At 45.5% G+C, this 20,429-nt stretch overlaps 2 protein-coding genes across 2 annotated transcripts; both read left to right on the forward strand.

Annotated features, from left to right (window-relative positions):
• Positions 1-1,079: 1,079 nt before the first annotated feature.
• Positions 1,080-11,335, forward strand: LOC123111571 (GBF-interacting protein 1-like). The gene is made up of 11 exons (XM_044532384.1): positions 1,080-1,468; positions 3,509-3,552; positions 3,964-4,069; positions 4,643-4,766; positions 5,269-5,606; positions 5,706-5,810; positions 7,161-7,545; positions 8,375-8,636; positions 9,085-9,243; positions 9,810-10,310; positions 10,728-11,335. The coding sequence occupies exons 1-11, from the start codon at positions 1,312-1,314 to the stop codon at positions 11,019-11,021; spliced, it is 2,475 nt and encodes an 824-aa protein (XP_044388319.1). The 5' UTR covers positions 1,080-1,311; the 3' UTR covers positions 11,022-11,335.
• Positions 11,336-12,098: 763 nt separating this feature from the next.
• Positions 12,099-15,802, forward strand: LOC123111572 (uncharacterized). Its single transcript, XM_044532385.1, has 2 exons — positions 12,099-13,716; positions 15,497-15,802. Exon 1 carries the CDS (start codon positions 12,446-12,448, stop codon positions 13,697-13,699), a length of 1,254 nt encoding a protein of 417 aa, XP_044388320.1. The 5' UTR covers positions 12,099-12,445; the 3' UTR covers positions 13,700-13,716; positions 15,497-15,802.
• Positions 15,803-20,429: the final 4,627 nt, after the last annotated feature.

Genomic DNA, 20,429 nt, shown 5'->3' on the forward strand with positions numbered 1-20,429 from the left:
CTAGGACGACCCTCCTCCCCTCTCCTCCTTTATATACGTGGGCAGGGAGGCACCCTAAAGCACATCAATTGTCTTAGCCATGTGCGGTGGCCCCCTCCACCATTTACTCCTCCGGTCATATTGTCGTAGTGTTTAGGCGAAGCCCTGCGCGGATCACATCACCATCACCGTCACCACGCCGTGCTGATGGAACTCATCTACTCCTTCGTACCTCTAGTGGATCAAGAGTTCGAGGGACGTCATCGAGTTGAACGTGTGCAGAAATCGGAGGTGTCGTACGTTCGGTGCTTGATCGGTTGAATCGAGAAGACGTTCGACTACATCAACCGCGTTAAGCCAACGCTTCCGCTTTCGGTCTACGAGGGTACGTGGACACACTCTCCCCCTCTCGTTGCTATGCATCTCCTACATAGGCCTGTTGCGGTTGGCCTAGAAAAACTAATCACCTATAATAGTTTTTTTTGCGGGGTTCACCTATAATAGTTAGGAGGTAGATTAAACTTCATTTAACAAATATATACAGAGCAGGAGACGGAGGGGGTTGTGTGGTCTTCCCATTTCTCACGACCCAGTTTCGGAAAAAAAGATTAGGGCTGTTTTCTAGAAAGTGCAAAAAAAAAAAAACTGCGGTAAGGAGATAGCAGGGTATTCTAAGCTACAATATTTGTTTCATCCAAATGTCTCAAAGCATCTTATAACATTTTTTTTCTTCAGAAACCATGGTATTATAGAAAAAAAATGCAAAAACACTTTGCATCCGAATGCACCCTTAATTTCGATTCTCACGTAACCAATCTAAATTTTCATCAACCAATCCTCGCAACGTGTCGGGTATTCTATAGTAAGCTGCAATTTACATGCACTTCATTGGCACCTACGCTGCAATTTACACGCATTGCGTTGGAATTACATGCATGCCATCGGAAACAGAGGTCCGGACCCCGGAGGCGGAAAGTAAATTTCGTACCACTGTTCCACCGAGGGAAAAGAAAGCAGTTCTCGCACTGTTCCTGTTCGTGAGCTGCCGCCGCCCCACACACAAACGCAAACACAAACACAAACGGAGTCACACGCACATTCCTTTCCTTTGCTCCCCCGCAAAACCCTCCCACAAATCTCTCTCCCTCCCTCCCCTTCCACCTCCGCTTCTCTCTCCTCCTTTCCCCCTCCTCTCTCCCTCCGCTCTGCTCACCTCTCCCCGCCTCGGGATTCGCGTCCGTCCCTTTCTCGCGTTCGTTCGTGCGGGGGCAGGAAACCAGGGAAAGGGCGGCGGCGAGGAGCGGCGGCGGCGGCGGGAGGAAGAGGGAGGCGATGGCGGCGGCTAGGGTTTCGATCCCGGCGGCGGTGCGGCGGACGATCCAGAACATCAAGGAGATCGCGGGGAATCACACCGACGAGGAGGTCTACGCCGCGCTCCGCGAATGCGACATGGATCCCAACGAGACCGCGCAGAAGCTCCTCCACCAAGGTATCCCCACTCCCCCATCTCGGCCCCCTTCGATTCGATTCCGCGTGGAGCAGGCAGCCTCTCTCATCTCGCGTGGCGTTGGCGCGCTAGGTCTCGGCAGCGAGAAATGAGGGTTTCTCTCTGGTAGACGAACGCAGGACGCGCGATGCCTAGTACGCCTCTGACGGCGCCCGATTTGATGCGAGCCTGGTTGGTTATGTGTTCTAGGGTTTGTGCCGTTTCCTCTCGTTGTTTGATGCGTGGTGATTGCTGTGCCCGAGATCCTGTTTTAGTGTACAACAACCAATGAAGAGTAGTAGAGCTTGGTGAAATCATGCTTTTGTTTTTTCTCTTCTGTTGGATTCGGCTAGCTAGTTCTGCAGGGTTGCAATATCTTTAGGGGAAAAGCCGAGTAGTTGATACTACATCATGTATTGATTTTATTAGTGGAAACTTATGGTATCCTGTTTTGAAGGATAGCAGTACTAGTATGTTTTGGGGTGCTTCCTGGATCTTGCAATCGTGTGGGTGGCGGGGTGTGTGTGTGTGTGTGTGGGGGGGTGCTGTTTGGGTGCGGCTCCTTAAGAGTAGTTTGTGACTTGCCTTAATTTGTCGGGAAGCAAAGCGTAGAAGGAACTCAAGTAAATATTTGGTTCAAGCAAAGCAAATTAAACTTGGATACATAAGCATTTGTACTAAAATAAGATATGTATGAAACAGTGAAACACGCTAGACATCGTTCTCTATGTTCAGTTTCACCTACAAGTTACAAATATCATTTGAATTTTCGTGCTGAAAATGGATTTAGACAAAGGTGAAAAGAAACTGCTAAGCAATAATTATGGTATCTTACTAGGCAAAATGCCTCAAGGGGCAAGGCTGGGAACCTTGTTAGAATCTTGTGTCATACGAGGTAAAATGCATAGAGTGACAAGGCTGGTGACATGAGACAATATCTTTTGACCTGAAAGTTGGATTAATTAACCTCTGGTTGCCACAAAGGTTACTGTATGTCTGAGGCCTTTGAGTTGAATCCTAGATATTTCTGTGAGTTGACGAGGCTGCCTCTGGTTGCACAACTATGCATGTCTACTGCTTACTGTTCTTTTATGGTTGCTTTTGTATATTAGTGCCATTTGAAATTGCCTTTCTACATTAATTGTCACCTTTGTATAAGTTTTTGGGTCCGGCTGCACACAGCCAGCCAATAAAAGCTAGCCCTTTGTCTGTGCTTCATTTTTTTTGTGAAAGTCTGAGCAAAGGCTAATCAAATAGGGATAAGTCTTCTGTTTCATTTCCTTTGTTATTGTATGAAAGGTGTGTGTGTGTGTGTGTGTTTGTGCTTCTTGATTATGTTGGTTTAGGTCTTTGGGATTACAGCTAGTATTGTGTACACTCCAGCTAATTGGGAAACTCTTTAAATGCTGGAGTTTAACCAAGGGAGATGGTTTTGAAGATTCCCGATATCAATTGTGATTCATGTTCAAGATGGATATGTTGGACTTGTGGTAACATGAACTTCGTTTGAGACCTTGTTGAATGGAGTTAGCTTCAACTTAACTTTTATGTAAACCGCAAAGTCTTAAGTCTAATATTTTTTCTTCTAGAAAAAGCGTGTGTTCTTATATGTGCAAAGTAGATCATTCTAATATCTTACTCGCTGGAGAGTGGATATCATGTTGAGTTAAAGCAACATATTATTTTGATTTTTCAGTTTGTGATTGATCGATAGGATGAATGTGAGAATGTCTCGTAACATCACTTTCTCCCAATCCTAGTTAGTGGAGTTTCAACCTCACTCTATATTTAGAACTGCCAGAGATTAAACTCAAAGCCTTTTTTCGCTGTGAGAAAAGCTTATGTTCTTGTATGTAGAGAACGGACCACTCTTATATCTTATTCTCTGGAGATATGTTGAGGTAAACGGAAGTAATGGCTTGTGTGAGGTATCCCTTTCTTGCTTCGCTGCATGTCATATCACCAGTGTGTATTTATTGTCGCACATTTGATGCTAGATCTTTTGGTATAATTGTAGCTTAACAAGATCTCTCATTATTTCAGATACCTTCCATGAGGTGAAAAGAAAGCGTGACAAGAAAAAGGAGGTAAGAGGGGACCCCCCCCCCCTATTTTGATGCTCATATTGTTACTGTGCAATACTTTCCCACATCTTTATCTGGTCTTTAATCTATTTGCACAATCAAGCTTTCATCATTAGTTGGTATGTCATTGCAAGATAATGATGATAAAAAATAGTTTTGGGTAAGTATTATTGTGGCATAAGCTAACATGGGGCGTTTGGCTCATTTCATCGGTGATACTCCCTCCATTTCAAATTAATCAAAGTTCTAGCTTTGTCCTAAGTCAAAGTTGTTTAACTTTGACCAAGTCAACTGTATTGGTTTATAACAGCTACTAAGATGGGCATAAGATGTCATATAACATATTGACATAGTTACTATATGAGTACCCTTTTCTTTTGCGAAGGTTAACATATCCTTTTCTTTATCTTACAGAGCAACAAAGAATCTGTTGACCCCCGATGGAGACCTGGGACACAGGGGCGAGGTGGAAAAGGTGGCCGTGGGAACTATTCTTCACGCCAATTAAGCAACTCTAGTGGTAAGCTTGCATTACTCTGGAGAGTGAAGTGCTGTAGCAAGTATAGATATGTGGCATTCAGTTTTTGCTTTATGTCCAGTCTGATAACTATTTTTCTTAGAAGTCTGCCTTTATATTTCATCTTGAAACATATGGGTAGTTAGATGAAGTTACAATTGGTGGGAATGACGACATGTAATCGATGTTACATGATCGTTATTGCCGTTCCATTTTGTCAGTGCAATGTGAATATGCATTTTAGAAGGGGAGCCTTGGCGCAGCTGTAAGCACAGCCTTGTGACCATGAGGTCAGAGGTTTGAGTCCTGGAAACATCCTCTTGCAGAAATGTAGGGAAAGGCTGCGTACTATAGACCCAAAGTGGTCGGACCCTTCCCCGGACCCTGCGCAAGCGGGAGCTACGTGCACCGGGCTGCCCTTTAATTTCAATATGCATTTTACAGTTAGTAGGGTTACATATTCATACACGATGACCCCATCTATCTTCCTGTATCCATTTCGAAGTATCCCTGAAGTGCAAACTAATTTATAATAAGCAATCCTTTACGTAATAGTCAAATTTCCTGTTATTGTAGATGGCACTGGGAGAAATGCGCCTGCTGGAAAGGAAAATGACCTGAATCCGAGCATGGATAAATGTACTAGCCCTTCACCTGTCAATCCAAGCACAGAAATGAAGCTATCAACTTCCATTTTAAGGTATTTATGTTGGAAAGGAACACCATTGAACATTTACTGTTCACCAAGTTCTGTATTTTTTTTGCCCTGTATATTGTATTATTGTTTAGTTATCTTATTGGTGCTCTGTTCTTTTCTTAGTGTGGTCAGTTAATATTCTGAATTTAATACAATAAATACATGTATGTTTGGCAGAACTGTGCTTCTTTTCATTTTCTTCTTTGAAATGACATGTTGGTTCTCGGAGGATTCATTAGTACAGGCTGTGTGGTTAGATGTTGCAACTTAGTATCTTGATCATTCTCTAAGGTTTCTTGGATGACCTTGTATGTAGACTTGTAGAGAAGCGTAGGACATTTATATTGTACTACAAGAAACAAGATAAGAATGACTAATATCAATCATACAATGCACATGTGTGCATTTTCCCTATTTTGAAATTTTACAAGTAGCTTTACAAACGGAGCATGTGCACCTGAGTCCTGCTGCAGCTGTTTAGAAACACAACTGACTTTTTTAACAGTTCGTCAGGTGGCTTATCCAATGGTCCATCACAACCTCTTGCTCCCGGGGCGAAATATTCTCAGCCTACTTGTCACTTGTCACCCTCAGATTCAAAAGGACTGGCGGTTGTTAAAGGTACCCCAGAAGAGGTTGTCTTGGATTTAGGTTCACATGTAAACAACTCATCAATTCAGGCGCTAGGAGTGGGTACTTCTGTTTCAGACCCACTGCTTACGCCGCCCCTTCAACCCCACAGTCATGGTGGTGAGATCGTTGCCAACAAACATGCTGTCAGAAGTCAGCGGTCAGCAGGTGAATATAAGGTGGTTTCCGATGATGCATCAGCACTTCCGAAAGGTATATGTATATATGCAGACACTTTCTCCAGTTGGAACCAGTAATCCCCATGGTTTGGTTATCTGTTGTTATGCTATTAACACATTTTCATGTGTCTAGACACGCCACAGTCTTCTAGTTCATCTTCTACTGTGGTACCATCTGGTAGCAGGCCATCTTCTAGCTACAGTAGTCGCTCACAGCAGCCAAGTGGCTCGCAGAAAGGTACTTTTGAACTCTAATATATGAGCATTCCTCTGCATTTCTTATTGCAGAACAGCATGCATCTATTGCAAATTTTGCAACCAGTTCTATAAGTCGTGGGTTAGTATCACTATTACTGTTTTAACTTCAGATGCCATACCATAGAGCACATGCAGTTATTGAATCACTGTTATGGTGGAAATAGCAGTTGCTGCATATAATTTCTAGTAGATTATTTATTGGGCATGTAATTAGGCTTTCAGGCCAATATCATTCTGGGATCTGTGTTGTGTTGGTATATGGCTTGAGTACTTGTTGTCTTGACTCAAAACTTCTGTAATTATTTGTGCTTCTCCGTTGATGAAAAGATGTGAAAATGTCTTTTGCATGTTCTCTTAAGAAGACCCAGTATAAGGATCAGTGGAAATAATACGAAGCCATCTGAACTATCATAGTTATCTCCTAAACCTTTTTCCTTCAATAGACACTGTTGTTTGTAATGGTACACTATATTTGATTTACTATTTTGTTGCTAGAAAAGGAGGTTTTAAAGAAATATTTTTGACACCATTGGCAACTGTGCATGCTCCCAGTTGCTAGTTCTTATCGTAGTTTTGTAAGCATATCTAAGCAAGTGGTTGAAGTTGAAGAAACCCAGGAACAAACACTCCTCTTGTGCCTCCTGTTTCACATGTGGAGGTCTGGATTTGATTATCTGGCTCCTTGTTTCTCCTCTCTCCATGCAAGGAGAGGTGGAAATCTGCTAGACTGGGCTTTTGTGTCCAGGAAGGCGTGACTTCTATATGGATCTCTGATTAGATCTAAACTGAAACCTACTGAAATAAACTTAGTGTCATAATAAAGAACTTCTACTTGGACCAGTAAAGTAGCTGGACCGGTTTTACTAACCATAGTTTTTATGCCTTGTTCATATGGTTTACTAATGCACATGAAAAGCTGTCATCGTTCCTTGCTAACTGTTGAGTGAGCCAGGATGCGATTGTGATATTAACAAGTTGTTCTCTAATTGATGCATGATTAAATTCTTTTTAGTTGATTAGCGTAATTCATTCTACTGTGAAAGCGATGGCATCTTTCCGCAAATAACAACATTCAACAATTAATCCTGAACACTTAATGCAATTCTTCGTTTCACCCCAACACTCATTTCTTCTATGTTTGCTTTATACCATGCACTTACAGATACTTTATGTCTGACAGCTACCTTTCAGACAAATAACAAAGCTTATTAGTTTTTTGTAGTTCTTACAATGTTTGTAGGTCATTGTTCTATATTTGAATGGAACTGTCATATATTATTGAAAATCTTTCCTTTGTGTTACTAATCATAATACAAACTTTGTTATCTAGCTGTTCCAAATAAAGAGTGGAAGCCAAAACCAACGAACAAACCCGCCCAAGCTGAAAATGTTACCCGTGATGATGTGGCTGTTACTGTGGAGGTTGTTCCACAGTCAGTTCCTGCACCAACTTCCATTAATAAGGAAGATATCTCTTCGGGATTGGATAAAAGACTCGGTGATATGCAGTTATTCGACAAGCAGCATGTCATTATTCCGGATCATCTTCAGGTCACAGAGTCAGAAAAATATGGACTCAGTTTTGGCAGCTTTGGCACCAGTTTTGAACAAGCTCCGAGCTTTCCAAATGACCATGGGAGTGAGAAGAGCTCTATACTGCATGAATATGAATCATCACAAGATCTGGAGGAAGTTGCGGAAGAACCTGCCTCTAGGTGTGTATTTTAGTTCTGGTCTTTCATCTTATGCAATGTCAGGTTTAGTAAACCAGACGCTTATGCTTAGTAAACCAGATGCCATGCTTTCCATACTTAATGATGGATTTTTTTAGTGTGTGTGGATAGTAAATGTTTGCTCTTAGCAGCAATCTCCTTATTTTTGGTACATAGAATCCTTCCTGATGGTAAAGGTATGGACCCAGTGGCAGAAAATTGCTTGCTTATGCTTCGAGGAGTTTCCATTAGATTGAGTCAATTGATGTTTGTTATGGTTCTATATCTAAATTGTTAACTTCATTTCCGTAGTGTTAGGATTTTGCTAGCATATTTTATCCACATTTTAGTTGGTTCTGCGCTTCATTCTTGCCAACCCATGCCTTGATATTGTTGTGTATGAATCCCAATTTGTCAATCCAGATGCCTGGGGGAAATTACTGTGGAGTAGCGACCCCCCAAAAGTCCTTTGAACAAAATGGGGCCTTTCAGTAAAAATTTGCTTCTGAGAGGTCATGCCGTCATGGAGCTTTCTTGTAGTACAAATTCTCTGCATGTTGGGCTTGCCATTTTCCCCAATATTTTCTTGTAGCTTTCTTGCAGTACATATATCTCAGCATATAACAATAGCTATCGTGGTCCTAAACCAATATTATTTTTGCACCATTTGTGTTTCTTGTGATTGAAGTTATTTTCTGCGTCCGAACTGACATTTTTGTCATGAGTTTCTGTGTGCTGTTAGGAAGTTTAGTACCTTTCACTTTTCATGTACTTAATAGTTGTTTGGTAACTTAATTCAGTCCTTAATAGTTGTTTGGTAACTGAATTGCAGTCACCAGAGTGCATCCTCCACTGTTGAAGCGGCAGCTGAATCTGGTCAGCAGCAGCTGACTGCTGAAATGACTGATAATATCTCACCTCAAGAGGTGGATAATTTGTCCAGTACTCCTAAAACTGCAGGGTTTGACGAATCGAAGGACACAGCAGCTTCACACATGCCCCAAGATTCTGTCCAAAATGCGTACTCAACATTTGCAGTTCCACCGCAATCGCAAGGGAACCAGATTCCATTACTAGAGACATCTGAATATCAGGCACGTGCTACACTTATTTGACCTATGCTTGTGTTCATATATTTTCCATTCATATGAAAGTGGTGTGATGCATGACTGCAAAGTCACCTTCATCCCACTAGATTAATTGTAATTTTCTCTGTTTGAAGTTGCATGTTGCATCACTTTACATTGCTCTACTTTACTAGAAATATTATTCCCTAGCAAACAGTAGGCTTTCTAGCTGGCCTACATTCTTAACCTTAGTGCACTTGTTTACAAGCCAATTGTTCTGTCCCAAAGGGCTGATATGATTGTTGTTGGCCTTGGCCAACCTTCTATTTTCATGGTGTGCTTCCCAACATGAGGTGCTTCAGAGTAGACTACCCTTTCTAACCTGCCACCCCATACTATCCTGTCTCCTGTCTAATTGCTCTAATTTTGAAGTATAATGCTGTTTTGATATAATACTGCCAAATTGCGCATACAGGTGCAACAACCAAACGATTTTTCAGCGAATTATTATACACAAATTTACCGGCCAATGGCTGATGCCGATGGCCATATCTCACCATTTACTGCTCCTGGAGCTGCGATCAAGTCTGGGAACATGCCAGTTCTGCCTTCTCAAACTGGCCAGACTCCAGAGGTTTGCATCTAGACCTTTCTACATATTCAATCAGTTTTGCTAGAACTCATCTAGATGAGATATAATTTGGTCTCATTCACCTTCTATAGCCATTGGATGTGATGCTATAAGGTGCGTGTGTGCTGACGTGGGTTGTATCTGTTCTTGTTTTCAAAGTGAATGAGACCAAATTATATCTCATCTAGATGAGTTCTAGGTACTCCCTATTCAATTGTTCTGTTGCATCTCAGTTGTGGAGCCTGTTGAAACCTTTGCCAATCAATGTTAATTAATCTATGTATTTGATTTAAATATATTTTGTGTTCAGTGCATCACCATGTTTTTCATCCATTTCCTTGATTGCTTTTCATCCTCAATAGTTTGATAGGTCAAATATTGATGTTGTTTCTCTATGGCGACAAAATTTGAAAACGAATCTCAACCTGCAGACTTCAGTTTGTTTTTAACAGCTGAACCCAGTAAATAATTTCCAGTATTTCCTTGTCAGCTTTTTTATGTTTCCTCTAAACATCTATAGTTTCCTTTTTCAGTATATCCTTTTGACTATTCTCTTTTAACTACCACAGGAACTCAACTCAGTGATGCTGTCTTCGTCTGGACCCACTCCACTTGCCACTCCAACTCCTGGAGCTGTTCCAAGCTCTATTTCTATTCCGCAACAACCTCTTCCAATGTTCCGCCAGCCTGTGGGTGTACATGTACCCCATTATCAACCTAGCTTTATCCCATACAATCAGTATATCTCTCCTTTCTATGTTCCACCACATGCCCTTCACCATTTCATGGGCAATGCTGCGTTTCCTCAAGCTCCTTCACCTGGAAGCATGTATCCACCTGTAAGTTCAGCTGTTGCACCCCCAGTCAAATACTCAGCCACAGCATACAAACCTGGTGCCAACACTGGAAGCCAGACATATGCTGTAACGCCTGGTGCCTATGGAACATATGGTTCTAATCCATCAGTCTATACAAATAACAATGTGGTGCCAAGCGGAACTTCGGCAGAGAACGGTGATGTCAGTGGATCACAGTTCAAAGAAAATAACATATATATTGCCGGACAGCAGGTAAACGTTTATGCATGTCTGTGAAATCGCACTTAACTTTCTTTATAATATCTCAATTCTTGGAATTTCCTTGCCATTGACGAGTAGAAGATATAAGATCTGTTTTGGGATTATTTTAGTTAGTACCTGCTTGGAGATGTAGTATATGGAAACTTCATGTGTGGTTATTCGCATATTGGGCTGCTAAGAGCAATTCTGCTGTTAATGTTTGCCCTTTTAATGGCTTCACTTCCTAAATTTATGGCTTATTAGCTTGAATTGTGATGCAGTTGCACAATAACTAAGTTCCTTGCAAATACTTGCTAGTACTACTGTAAAACCAGGATAAAGTTCATAAACATATGCAGTAGGCATTTTGTCTTCTTAGTGTTACTTAGCAAATACACTTGTTTCTCACTGCTTGGTACATCTTGACAGAGTGAAGGCTCCACTGTCTGGATTCCTGCACCCGGACGGGACCTATCTGCTCTCCAATCTAGCTCCTTCTATGGCCTGCCTCCACAGGGGCAGCACCTGGCATTTGCCCCTGCCCAAGCTGGTCATGGTGCCTACGGAGGGATGTACCACCCAGCACAGACTCTTGCTGGAGCTGCCGTTCATCCTCTTCTCCAGCCATCACAGACAATTGCTGGAGCTGTTGAAATGGTTGGGCCGCCTGCCAATGGTTATCAGCAGCCGCAACATGCTCAGATGAACTGGGCTAACTATTGACCACAGGCAGTATATTCTTGCGAGTAGCCACCATAGGATGAACAAAGAGAGCAGTCATTTGTTGGATACCTCAAAGTGTTGGTAAAGGAAGTTTTCCAGAGTTTTCAGCATAGGGGGTGCCTGATCAAGAGTGTATATATCATCAAGCATGGGTGATTTGCAGGGAAGGGTTGCAGATTCCCAGATGGTCTAAGTGTTCGTTCGTCACTGGTTTGATTTGTAGCAGGAACTGACCATTATGTTAGACAACGAGGGTCTACGCAGGTACCCGTTCTTTTGCCTCGCACCCCCACATCATTTTAAGTTTTGCTGCAAGAAAAGTTCCGAGCTTCGTCTCTCTTGAGGTAATAGATGCTCTGGACTTCGGAGTCATGGTATGGAAGTGAGCTAGGGGGATTTTCATTCTTTCCGCTGCTTTACATGTAAAGTAGTAAATTTTGGTGCTACGAGGACATGTCTGTACTGTTTGTACTTGGGGGTGTAATATGAAAAGTGAGTATAAAACCAATAGTCCCGAGTTGCAGCAAAGCTTTTTTCTATATTGACCGATTTTATGATATTCGGTTTAGTAATAATAATTCTGACGTACCTAACTAACGCAGGTTTTATGTCGGTTGATGTGCTGCATGGTCCTCCTATATAAGCAGAGCGATATATCTAGTGATAGGAAGGAATGTCCAATGATGTAGTGAATCGTTTAACTGAATCAGGATCATTAACACATGCTCCGTTGAAATGATGATGAAATTAGTTTTGAGCAAAATGTACTTGTCAATGCAGGTTTTTGAATGCCACAGTTATGTTAGGGTTTTTATTATGTGCCATAGCATGGCTAAATTTTGGCACTAGAAGTTCAAGTACTTGAAAATGCCATCTCTGTTAAGTCGTTGCTATTACCGTTTAAAGACCTGGGGTATTTGGTCATTTCACTCCATCATCTGGCGGCCGATGGGCGAGTTGCATTTTTAGCGCACATTTAACGAAATGATGACACTTTTGGTTGTTTGAGACTTGTAGTGGCAAAATGAAGGAGTGTGGACACAACTAACGGTAAAATAGATAAAAACCCTCGTGTCAGTAAATAATTTTGGTCACAGGCTGTATTGAATTCTAACGAAAAAGCTTAGCGATATGGATGTGAACTAGAACAATTCTTGTTTTAGGTTGAATCAGAATAATTCTATATACGCTATCACAAGAATTAAGCAGCGCATTTCAAATTTCATATTTCGAAGAGAGTTTACCCAAGGTTAGTGCTGTGTCAAGTTCAAAATATAGAGGTAAGTGGTCTGGTCAACAGTACTGTAGCTGTAGGCTGCTTTTCCTTCCCAAAGCCTGATCCAAATGTACTCCGCTCTTTTCGTCGGTACAGCAAAACACCTCCCTCCGTCCCTGCTACTGCACCTTCCTTGCAAAGCCAAACCATGGCCGGACCATCTCTCCCGACGCCACCGCCGGTGGAGGAGCCACAGACGGGGGCTGCAAAGTCGGGGACGACGGTCGATGCCCTCACCGTGGACACCCTCCGCAACATTCTCCGTCGCCTCGCCCTCGCCGACCTTCTCCGTGCCGCCCTCGTCTGCCACCACTGGCGCCGCGTCGCCGCACGCTGCCTCCCCCGCACCGCTCCTCTCCTCGGCTACTTCTTCCACCCCACCGCCACCGGTTCGCCGCCGCCCATGCCCAAGCCGTCCAAGGAAATTGACACCCCCGCCGTCTTCGCTCCCTTGGACGCCTCCTCCCCGAACCTCTCCCTCGACTTCGCTCCGGGGGCCTCCCGCTACGTGCTCCACGACTGCCACCAAGGCCTCCTGCTTCTCGAACCGTTCGCGTCGCTCCCCAAGGGGACCATCCCGCGCTTCCTCGTCCTCGACCCGGCCACCCGCCGCCGCGTGCTCCTCCCGCCGCCACCGCGCGACACGGTACCCGACGACCACCGCTGGCGCCGCTCCAGGTACTACGTCGGCTCCGCACTTCTCTCCCGCGCGCACCCAAGCAAGCTCTGCTTCGAGGTCGTCTGCTTCGCCATCGACGGCGGGCACCCGCGCGCCTGGGTCGCGTCCGTCGACGACGGCCGATGCAGCTGGCGCGCCCACCCGCGGACCATGGAGCTAGAGGTCGATTTCGACCCCTGGTTATTCGAGTCGCGCTGCGTGCACGCCGCCGGAAAGATCTACTGGCACATCTGCAACTCCTACCGCATGCTCGTGCTGGACCCTGCGACACTGCACTTGTCCTACCTGCTGGCGCCAGCTGTACTGTCAGACCATTTCTGCACGTACCGCGTCGGGGAGACGCCGGAGGACGGCCGGCTCTGCCTCCTGGCCGTGGGGAGTCGTTCGAGGCAGCTGCAGCTCTGGGTCCGCGGGGAGGCCAGAGGGAGCGACAATGGGTGGTTTCTGGAGAGGGAGATGCTCAACATGCGTGTGGTGTGGGACGCAGTGCCAGGCCTACCCAATGACCTTGCCCACAGGATCTTCAGTGTTTGGCCCAGCGACATGGACGCGGGGCGTACCGGGAAGGTGTTCATCAGAACCATAGGATATGGGCGCTACTCCTTACATCTGGACACCGCCAAGATCGAGCGCCTGCACACCAAACATGGCAAGGAGTACGGCCACCCGATCTACGCCTACTTCCTCGCGTGGCCGCCTGCCTTCCTCGCTCCAGAATACTGACGACTTTCTGGTGATTGGTAAAACCTCCTTCCCTCTTCAAGATGCGACTCATTGATGTTGCTTCATCATGTGCTTATTTCCTCAGATCATTTCCTATGTGGCTGCCTTGAGTTGTTCGATATATGCTGGTGGCAACGCTTGTAGAGCAATCATTCCAAATACATGTCTGTTTTAGAATTTCTAGTCACAATCTCTTTCTCCACGATCTCTTTCTCGATTCCTCTAGGTTTCGATATATTCTGGTCGTAGAAGGTCTAATGCATATGTATACTTTCTTTCTCTGTATGGATCATAGTATCTAGCTACACTGTACACATGCTCATTGCTATCCTGGTCTGTCATATTTCGTAGCCAAAGCTTTCGCAATTCGATGGAGTTTGAAATCAAGAACCAATTTTGTGGTACGTTTTGGGAAATTTCCAAAAAGTGGTAGTTTTTCGGAACGCTAACATGAATTATGGTAGTTTTATGCTATTTACTCTTTTAGTTACTTACAGTGGCTGGGGCAGGCCGCTTGTCATTGTTAGATGTTGGCTTATAGTCGACCTCTAGAATTCTAAAATGCAGGTTGGTTGCTTTATTATTTTGAAAAGAGGGGTCATTAATTGTTAAGTGAATTGAAGGTAAAATGGGTTTACATAATGGGAATTTTATGAATTTTATATGCTTTGTTGATTGTTTGGAGTTAGACCTTTTATTTGTGTTTTCCTTGTGCCAAAAGAATAGACCTTGTGTGTTATGGGTATTGTACGAACAAATACTTCATTAATGGCCCTAGCACAGTTACAACATACATAGCGAATTAGTATGTAGGAGTGGGATTCATGTGCATGAAATCTGCCAGTCGTTGAGAGTTATACAACTCGGCATGTTTTATGGTTGCATCATGATTGCTAACTATTTTTGAACAATACTTGTGCTTGCATTTATTCTTAATTTCTCATGATAGTTGTGGGTTAGATAGATATAATTTGTAAAACATATGTGATGCATGCAGGTTGATTTGTTGAATGAATCAAATATTGCTATTTGTTACAGTCCTTAACAAGAACGAATAAAATAAACATTTCTACTTGTTCTGCCAAGTGATCGCAGCCATTAACCATTAGCTAAACTCTGCCTGGAAAAGGATAGAGCTGGAAATAACCATAACGGTGTGTTTCCTAAAATTTGGTCATTCTTTTATTGAATGACTAAAATTTGGTCACTTAGAAGAGTCAAGAAATCTTACCTTTGTTCATCGTCTCATTAGCGCTTAAATAGTATTTTTTTCATGGAAGTACCTTATATTGTGAAGTTTTGGTTGCTTGAAATCATTAAATGCTACTCCCTCCGTCCGGAAATACTTGTCCTAAAAATTGATAAAATAGATGTATCTATAACTAAAAGTAAGTCTAGATACATTCATTTCGAGGACAAGTATTTTCGGACGGAGGGAGTATCAAGCAGTTTTGCTTGTACATAGACATGACTTAATTTTCTGAATAGCAATCTACTGGTACACGGTAGTTTTTTCAGCTTAACAGACAGCCCAATTGATACAATAGTCTTCTCATAATACTCAGCACTTCTCAGTTCAGCTGAAATCGTGCAAACTCTCAGAATATCTTTTATTGGAAAAGTGAGAACTCATGCCTATTTCAGTTTGTGTAACACCATCTACATATATAAGCTTAAAATTTCCTTATGCTTATGAGTTTAGCTTTTGTCTGATGGCCTTCCAATATGTTCATGGTGTGATAATGGTTTGATCCCCAGCAATTTTTGTGGCTTATATCTGCAATTTATGTGAATCAGGTTCCTGACTTCTGAGATGCGGAATCAGCACAGTTTTTGTTTGAAGTCAGCTGGAATCCTATCACCTCTGGGCTCACTAATGCCATGTGCACCTTCACTCTCAACGCAAGAGGAAGAAGCTCCCATTACCTTATTTATTGGACTATCTAAGCAATGTCGCCAGCTCCTATATTTGTATTTTATCTAAGCATCATTTGGACTTGATATTCTCAAGACTTAGTTATCTAAGCATCATTTGGACCTGATATTCTCAAGACTGTTTTATCTAAGCATGCCAGTAATATTTATCGCACTTTTGACTCTTAACATTCTGTTCTCCTGACTTGTTGAACTCCATGGTTGTGCATCGTGGACGCACAACCAGATTTAATCGTCTCCCTAGGGACAGGTCCAAGTCTTGAATCTAGGTAGTTCGACGTTCTAGCTTATTTTCAGCACTGCTCTTGAGCGAATTTGTGTAGCTTATCTTGTGCATACATAGTTTTGAGCATTCAGAAGACAAAAAAGTTTAATCAGTGATCAATAGGTATTAGGTAGTATGCTTTGTACGCGAAGCATATACGTACTAGCTACAGATGCTCGCTGGACTGGAAACGGACCACCCTGCGGCGAGCCAACTTTGACGTCGGGAAACAGGGCACGTTAAAGCTGAACTCAATTTGTTTCCCAGGCTGGGGCAAGCCATTTGTGGGACCAAAGGGAGTACAGTGTAAGCCAAAGCTGAGTAAAAGCCCTTCAAAAAAAAAAGCTGAGTAAAAGCAAGGGTCTGTTGTCTACATACAGCAGGGCTGGACAGTGGGCTGACCGAAGATAAAGGATGGTGCCGGACAGAGCAGTTGAAGCTCTCTACCCATAGCGTTGCTTTACATTGTAGAGTACAGAGTAGAGACGCTTTCTGTTGTTGGTCAGCAATGCAGTTTCCAGTTTGGTGTAAGTCTAATTTACGTAGCCAAAGCTGAGGAAAAAGAAAGGATTTCTTGTCCCCACGCTGCAGAACTGAACAAAAACGCAGGAGCACGGTGAGTGATCCCTCGTCGTGGCCAAATTCACTCTTTTGACCTTTGAAACGGAGGAGGTGGACCACCACTGAAAATGTAGCATCAAATGAACACATTCATATGAAATGACATCTGGCCTCTGCATAGGTAAGGATGCACACAACCAACAGAAACAAGTTCGGAAAAAGAGTAAATAAATAAAATAACATATTGACGACCGTAAAGTCCTATGAGACCGACACTATGTTTATGCCTATGTCAAAGGGCCATTCTCTCGGTCGCTGCCATGGCCGTGGCTAGCATAGGCTCGTCGGTCGTCCGCCCTCCACAGTACCAGTCCCCGAGCACGTCTGTCACACCGAAGACGCACAGGGGTTTCATCCGCCGCTGCTACATTGCGAGACCTAGTTCTCCATGTCTCTAGACAGTAGTGTGATCATGCTGGCCAGTGGCCACCCCACCACCCCGGTGGTGTCCGTCATCAACCTCAACGTGACGCCTTGGTTCAGTGGTGCTGGCCAGTCGTCTGATAGGATACAAAGGAAGCAGCCCCGGTCGATTCCTACGGCCAACCTTGCCGGTGCCCACAAGTTGTTCGATGAAATGCCACCGCCGACGCCGACGGTCGACGACCCTGACTACACCCAATTCTTGGAGAACGTCATCTACGAAGGTCGTGGCGAGGCCTTCCACGTCGACGGCCATGGCCATGCTTTCAATTGTGACGAGATCCAAAGCCAAGACGGCCGCGACCAATATGCTGACGACCAATTCAGTGCCCATGAAGAAGAGGAGGTCAACGACCATGGCAACTCATGGCATGAAGATGATGACATGTATTGTGAATATGAGGAAGAAGAGGTCGACATTGCGGATGAGCCATTGATGTTTATCGATGAGCTCACCCAAAAGGCTGACGCACAAGGGAGGAAGCAAAGCATTCACACAGGGTCATACACCAAAGAGGAGGACACTTTGAGTTGCAAGAGTTGAATGGAGATAGGACAATATTCCACGAAAGGTGCCGAGCAAAAAGGATTGTCTTTTGGACGAGAGTTCATAAAACCTTCCATGAGCGAAGGAAGTTTGCGCCTACAAGTTTGCGAGCACCTGAGGCATCTACTCAATCCAAAAGAGATGGGAGTTCATTCAACAAGAGTGCAACAAGTATTGTGCAGCGCTTGAGAGCGTCGAAGTCCGTCCCATGAGTGGCCTAGGCGTGGGTGACTTGGTATGACCTCTCATATTTTCATTGCCATGTCATGTTCATGTTTGTTTACATCTTGTGTCCTTAGCTATTATGATGGGGGAATAGACCCTGGGTAGCCTCACCAGCACTTCAAGACTTTTTAAGACATCGGGGCTGGCCAAGCCCCTCAGCCCGACTGGTCGCAAGGCCGGCCCTTGGGGCCGGCTGGTGCCAAAGGGCCGCCTCCTAGAAGGCGGCGGACCCCAAGAAGGAGGCGGACTCCGAGAGGCAGCGCACCCGAGAAGGCGGCGAGGGCCTGGGCCGACTCCTACCAGGAGGCCCTTTGCCCCTTCAAAGTTTGCGCCCACCTGCTACGACAAGACAGGGCGAGGCTATAGTGCGGCCTGCCACCCCCAAATCCCGGGCGGAACGTGGCCACAGTACGGAGACGCGCTACTCTAGCCACGTGGCCCATGACGTTGCCTATGTTAGATAGGGCCATCCAAGACGAGTTCCCTGACGAACACGCCACCTGCATCGTCTTCACAAGTGAAGCCGGCGACAAGCACAGCAAGCGGCAGCAGCACCGAGAGGTCAACGCTGTCAACTCAGAGGTTCCCACCTGCATGCACTGGTCCGAGAGGCCCATCACCTGGAGCCAAGCTGACCATCCAGCCGTGATGCCCATTCCGGGTTCATATGCCCTGGTGCTAGAAGCAACCTTTGCAACAGAGAGGTGGACCTACCGTTTCAGCTGAGTTCTGATAGATGGCGGCAGTAGCATCAACATCGTGTACCGCGAGACCATGGAGCATTTGGGCATCAAGGCCAAGCAGCTTCAGCCAAGCCGAACCGTCTTCCATGGCATAGTTCCTGGTCTTTCCTTCTCTCCAATCGGCAAGATCAAGATTGATGTCCTCTTTGGCGATAGGGACCACTTCCGCCGCGAGCCAGTCTGGTTCGAGGTGGTCGACCTAGACAACCCCTACCACGCACTCTTGGACCGCCCCGCCCTGGCCAAGTTCATGATGGTCCCACACTATGCATACCTGAAGGCCAAGATGTCGGGCACCAAGGGCATTATCACCATTGCCGGCGACTACCAGAAGTCGCAAGATTGTGCCGCCGCCACCAGCCGGCTGGTCGAGTCCCTCGTCGTCGCTCAAGAAAAGAGCCTCCTTGACCGGATGGTGGCCATGGCCAGCGAGAAGCCGGCCGTGCCGACTGATCCCAAGGAGGCGGAAGCAGGGGCCTCCTTCTAGCCAGCCAAAGAGAGCAAGCAGATCCCCCTAGACCCGGCGCATCCAGAGAGGTTTGCTGTCATAGGTACCAACCTCGACAGCAAATAGGAAGGCGAGCTCGTCGAATTCCTCCATGAGCATCAAGACATCTTCGCATGGTCCCCCAAAGACATGCCGGGTGTCCCGACGGATTTCGCCGAGCACAAACTGCATGTGAGGCCGGATGCCAAGCCGGTCAAGCAAACCCTCCGCCGCCTGTCAGAAGAGAAGAGAAGGATTGTTGGAGAAGAGATTGCCCGGCTCCTGGTAGCCGGCTTTATCATGGAAGTGTTCCACCTGGACTGGCTTGCCAACCCGGTTCTTGTCTTGAAGAAGAAGAACAACTGGCATATGTGCATTGATTACACCAGTCTCAACAAAGCCTTCCCCAAAGATCTGTTTGCTCTGCCACAGATAGATCAAGTGATTGACTCCACAGCCGGATGCGAGCTGCTGTCTTTCCTTGACGTCTATTCTGGCTACCACCAGATCAAGCTGGATCCGGCTGATCGCCTGAAGACCGCCTTCATCACACCATTCGACGCTTTCTGCTACATTACCATGACATTCGGCTTGAGAAATGTCGGCGCCACCTTCCAACGTTGTATGCAGAAGTTCTTGTTGAAGCAACTCGGACGCAATGCCCATGTCTATGTGGACGACATTGTGGTGAAGACGGAGAAGCATGGCACCCTGATGGAAGACCTCAAGGAGACCTTTGAGAACCTGCGATGTTTCAACATCAAGCTCAACCCGGAGAAATGTGTCTTCAGTGTACTAGCCGGCCAGCTCCTTGGCTTCCTTGTCTCAGAACGCGGCATCGAGTGCAACCCGTGAAGATCAAGGCCATCGAGCGGATGGAGAAACCCACCAAGCTGCGTGATGTCCAGAAGTTCACCGGGTGCCTGGCATCCCTCAGCCGCTTCATCAGTCGGCTGGGCGAGAAGGCACTTCCTCTGTACCAGCTCATGAAGAAAACCACTTGCTTCAAGTGGAACGACCAGGCGGACGCCGCCTTCCTCCAGCTAAAGCGCATGATGCCCACGCCACCTATCTTGGCGGCTCCGGCTGCTATAGAGCCCATGCTCCTCTACATCGCCGCCACCAACCGAGTCATCAGCATGGTGATCGTCGTCGAGTGCCCAGAAGACGACAAGGTCCAGTCAGTCCAGAGGCCGGTGTACTACTTGAGCAAGGTCTTGTCCGCCTCCAAGCAGAACTACCCCCATTACGAGAAGATGTGCTACGGCGTGTACTTTTCCACAAAGAAGTTGAAGCAATATTTCCAAGAGCACTTCATCATGGTTGTCTGCATCGCCCCCCTTGCCGAGATCATGGGCAACAGAGACGCCTCGGGCTGGGTGGCCAAGTGGGCCATTGAGTTGGCTCGCTACACCATCCTCTACCAGCCCCCCATCGCCATCAAGTCCCAAGCGCTGGCCAATTTCCTTGTCGACTGGGCCGAG

The sequence above is a fragment of the Triticum aestivum genome, chromosome 5B, assembly GCF_018294505.1.
Source record: "Triticum aestivum cultivar Chinese Spring chromosome 5B, IWGSC CS RefSeq v2.1, whole genome shotgun sequence".
Classification (NCBI taxonomy): domain Eukaryota; kingdom Viridiplantae; phylum Streptophyta; class Magnoliopsida; order Poales; family Poaceae; genus Triticum; species Triticum aestivum.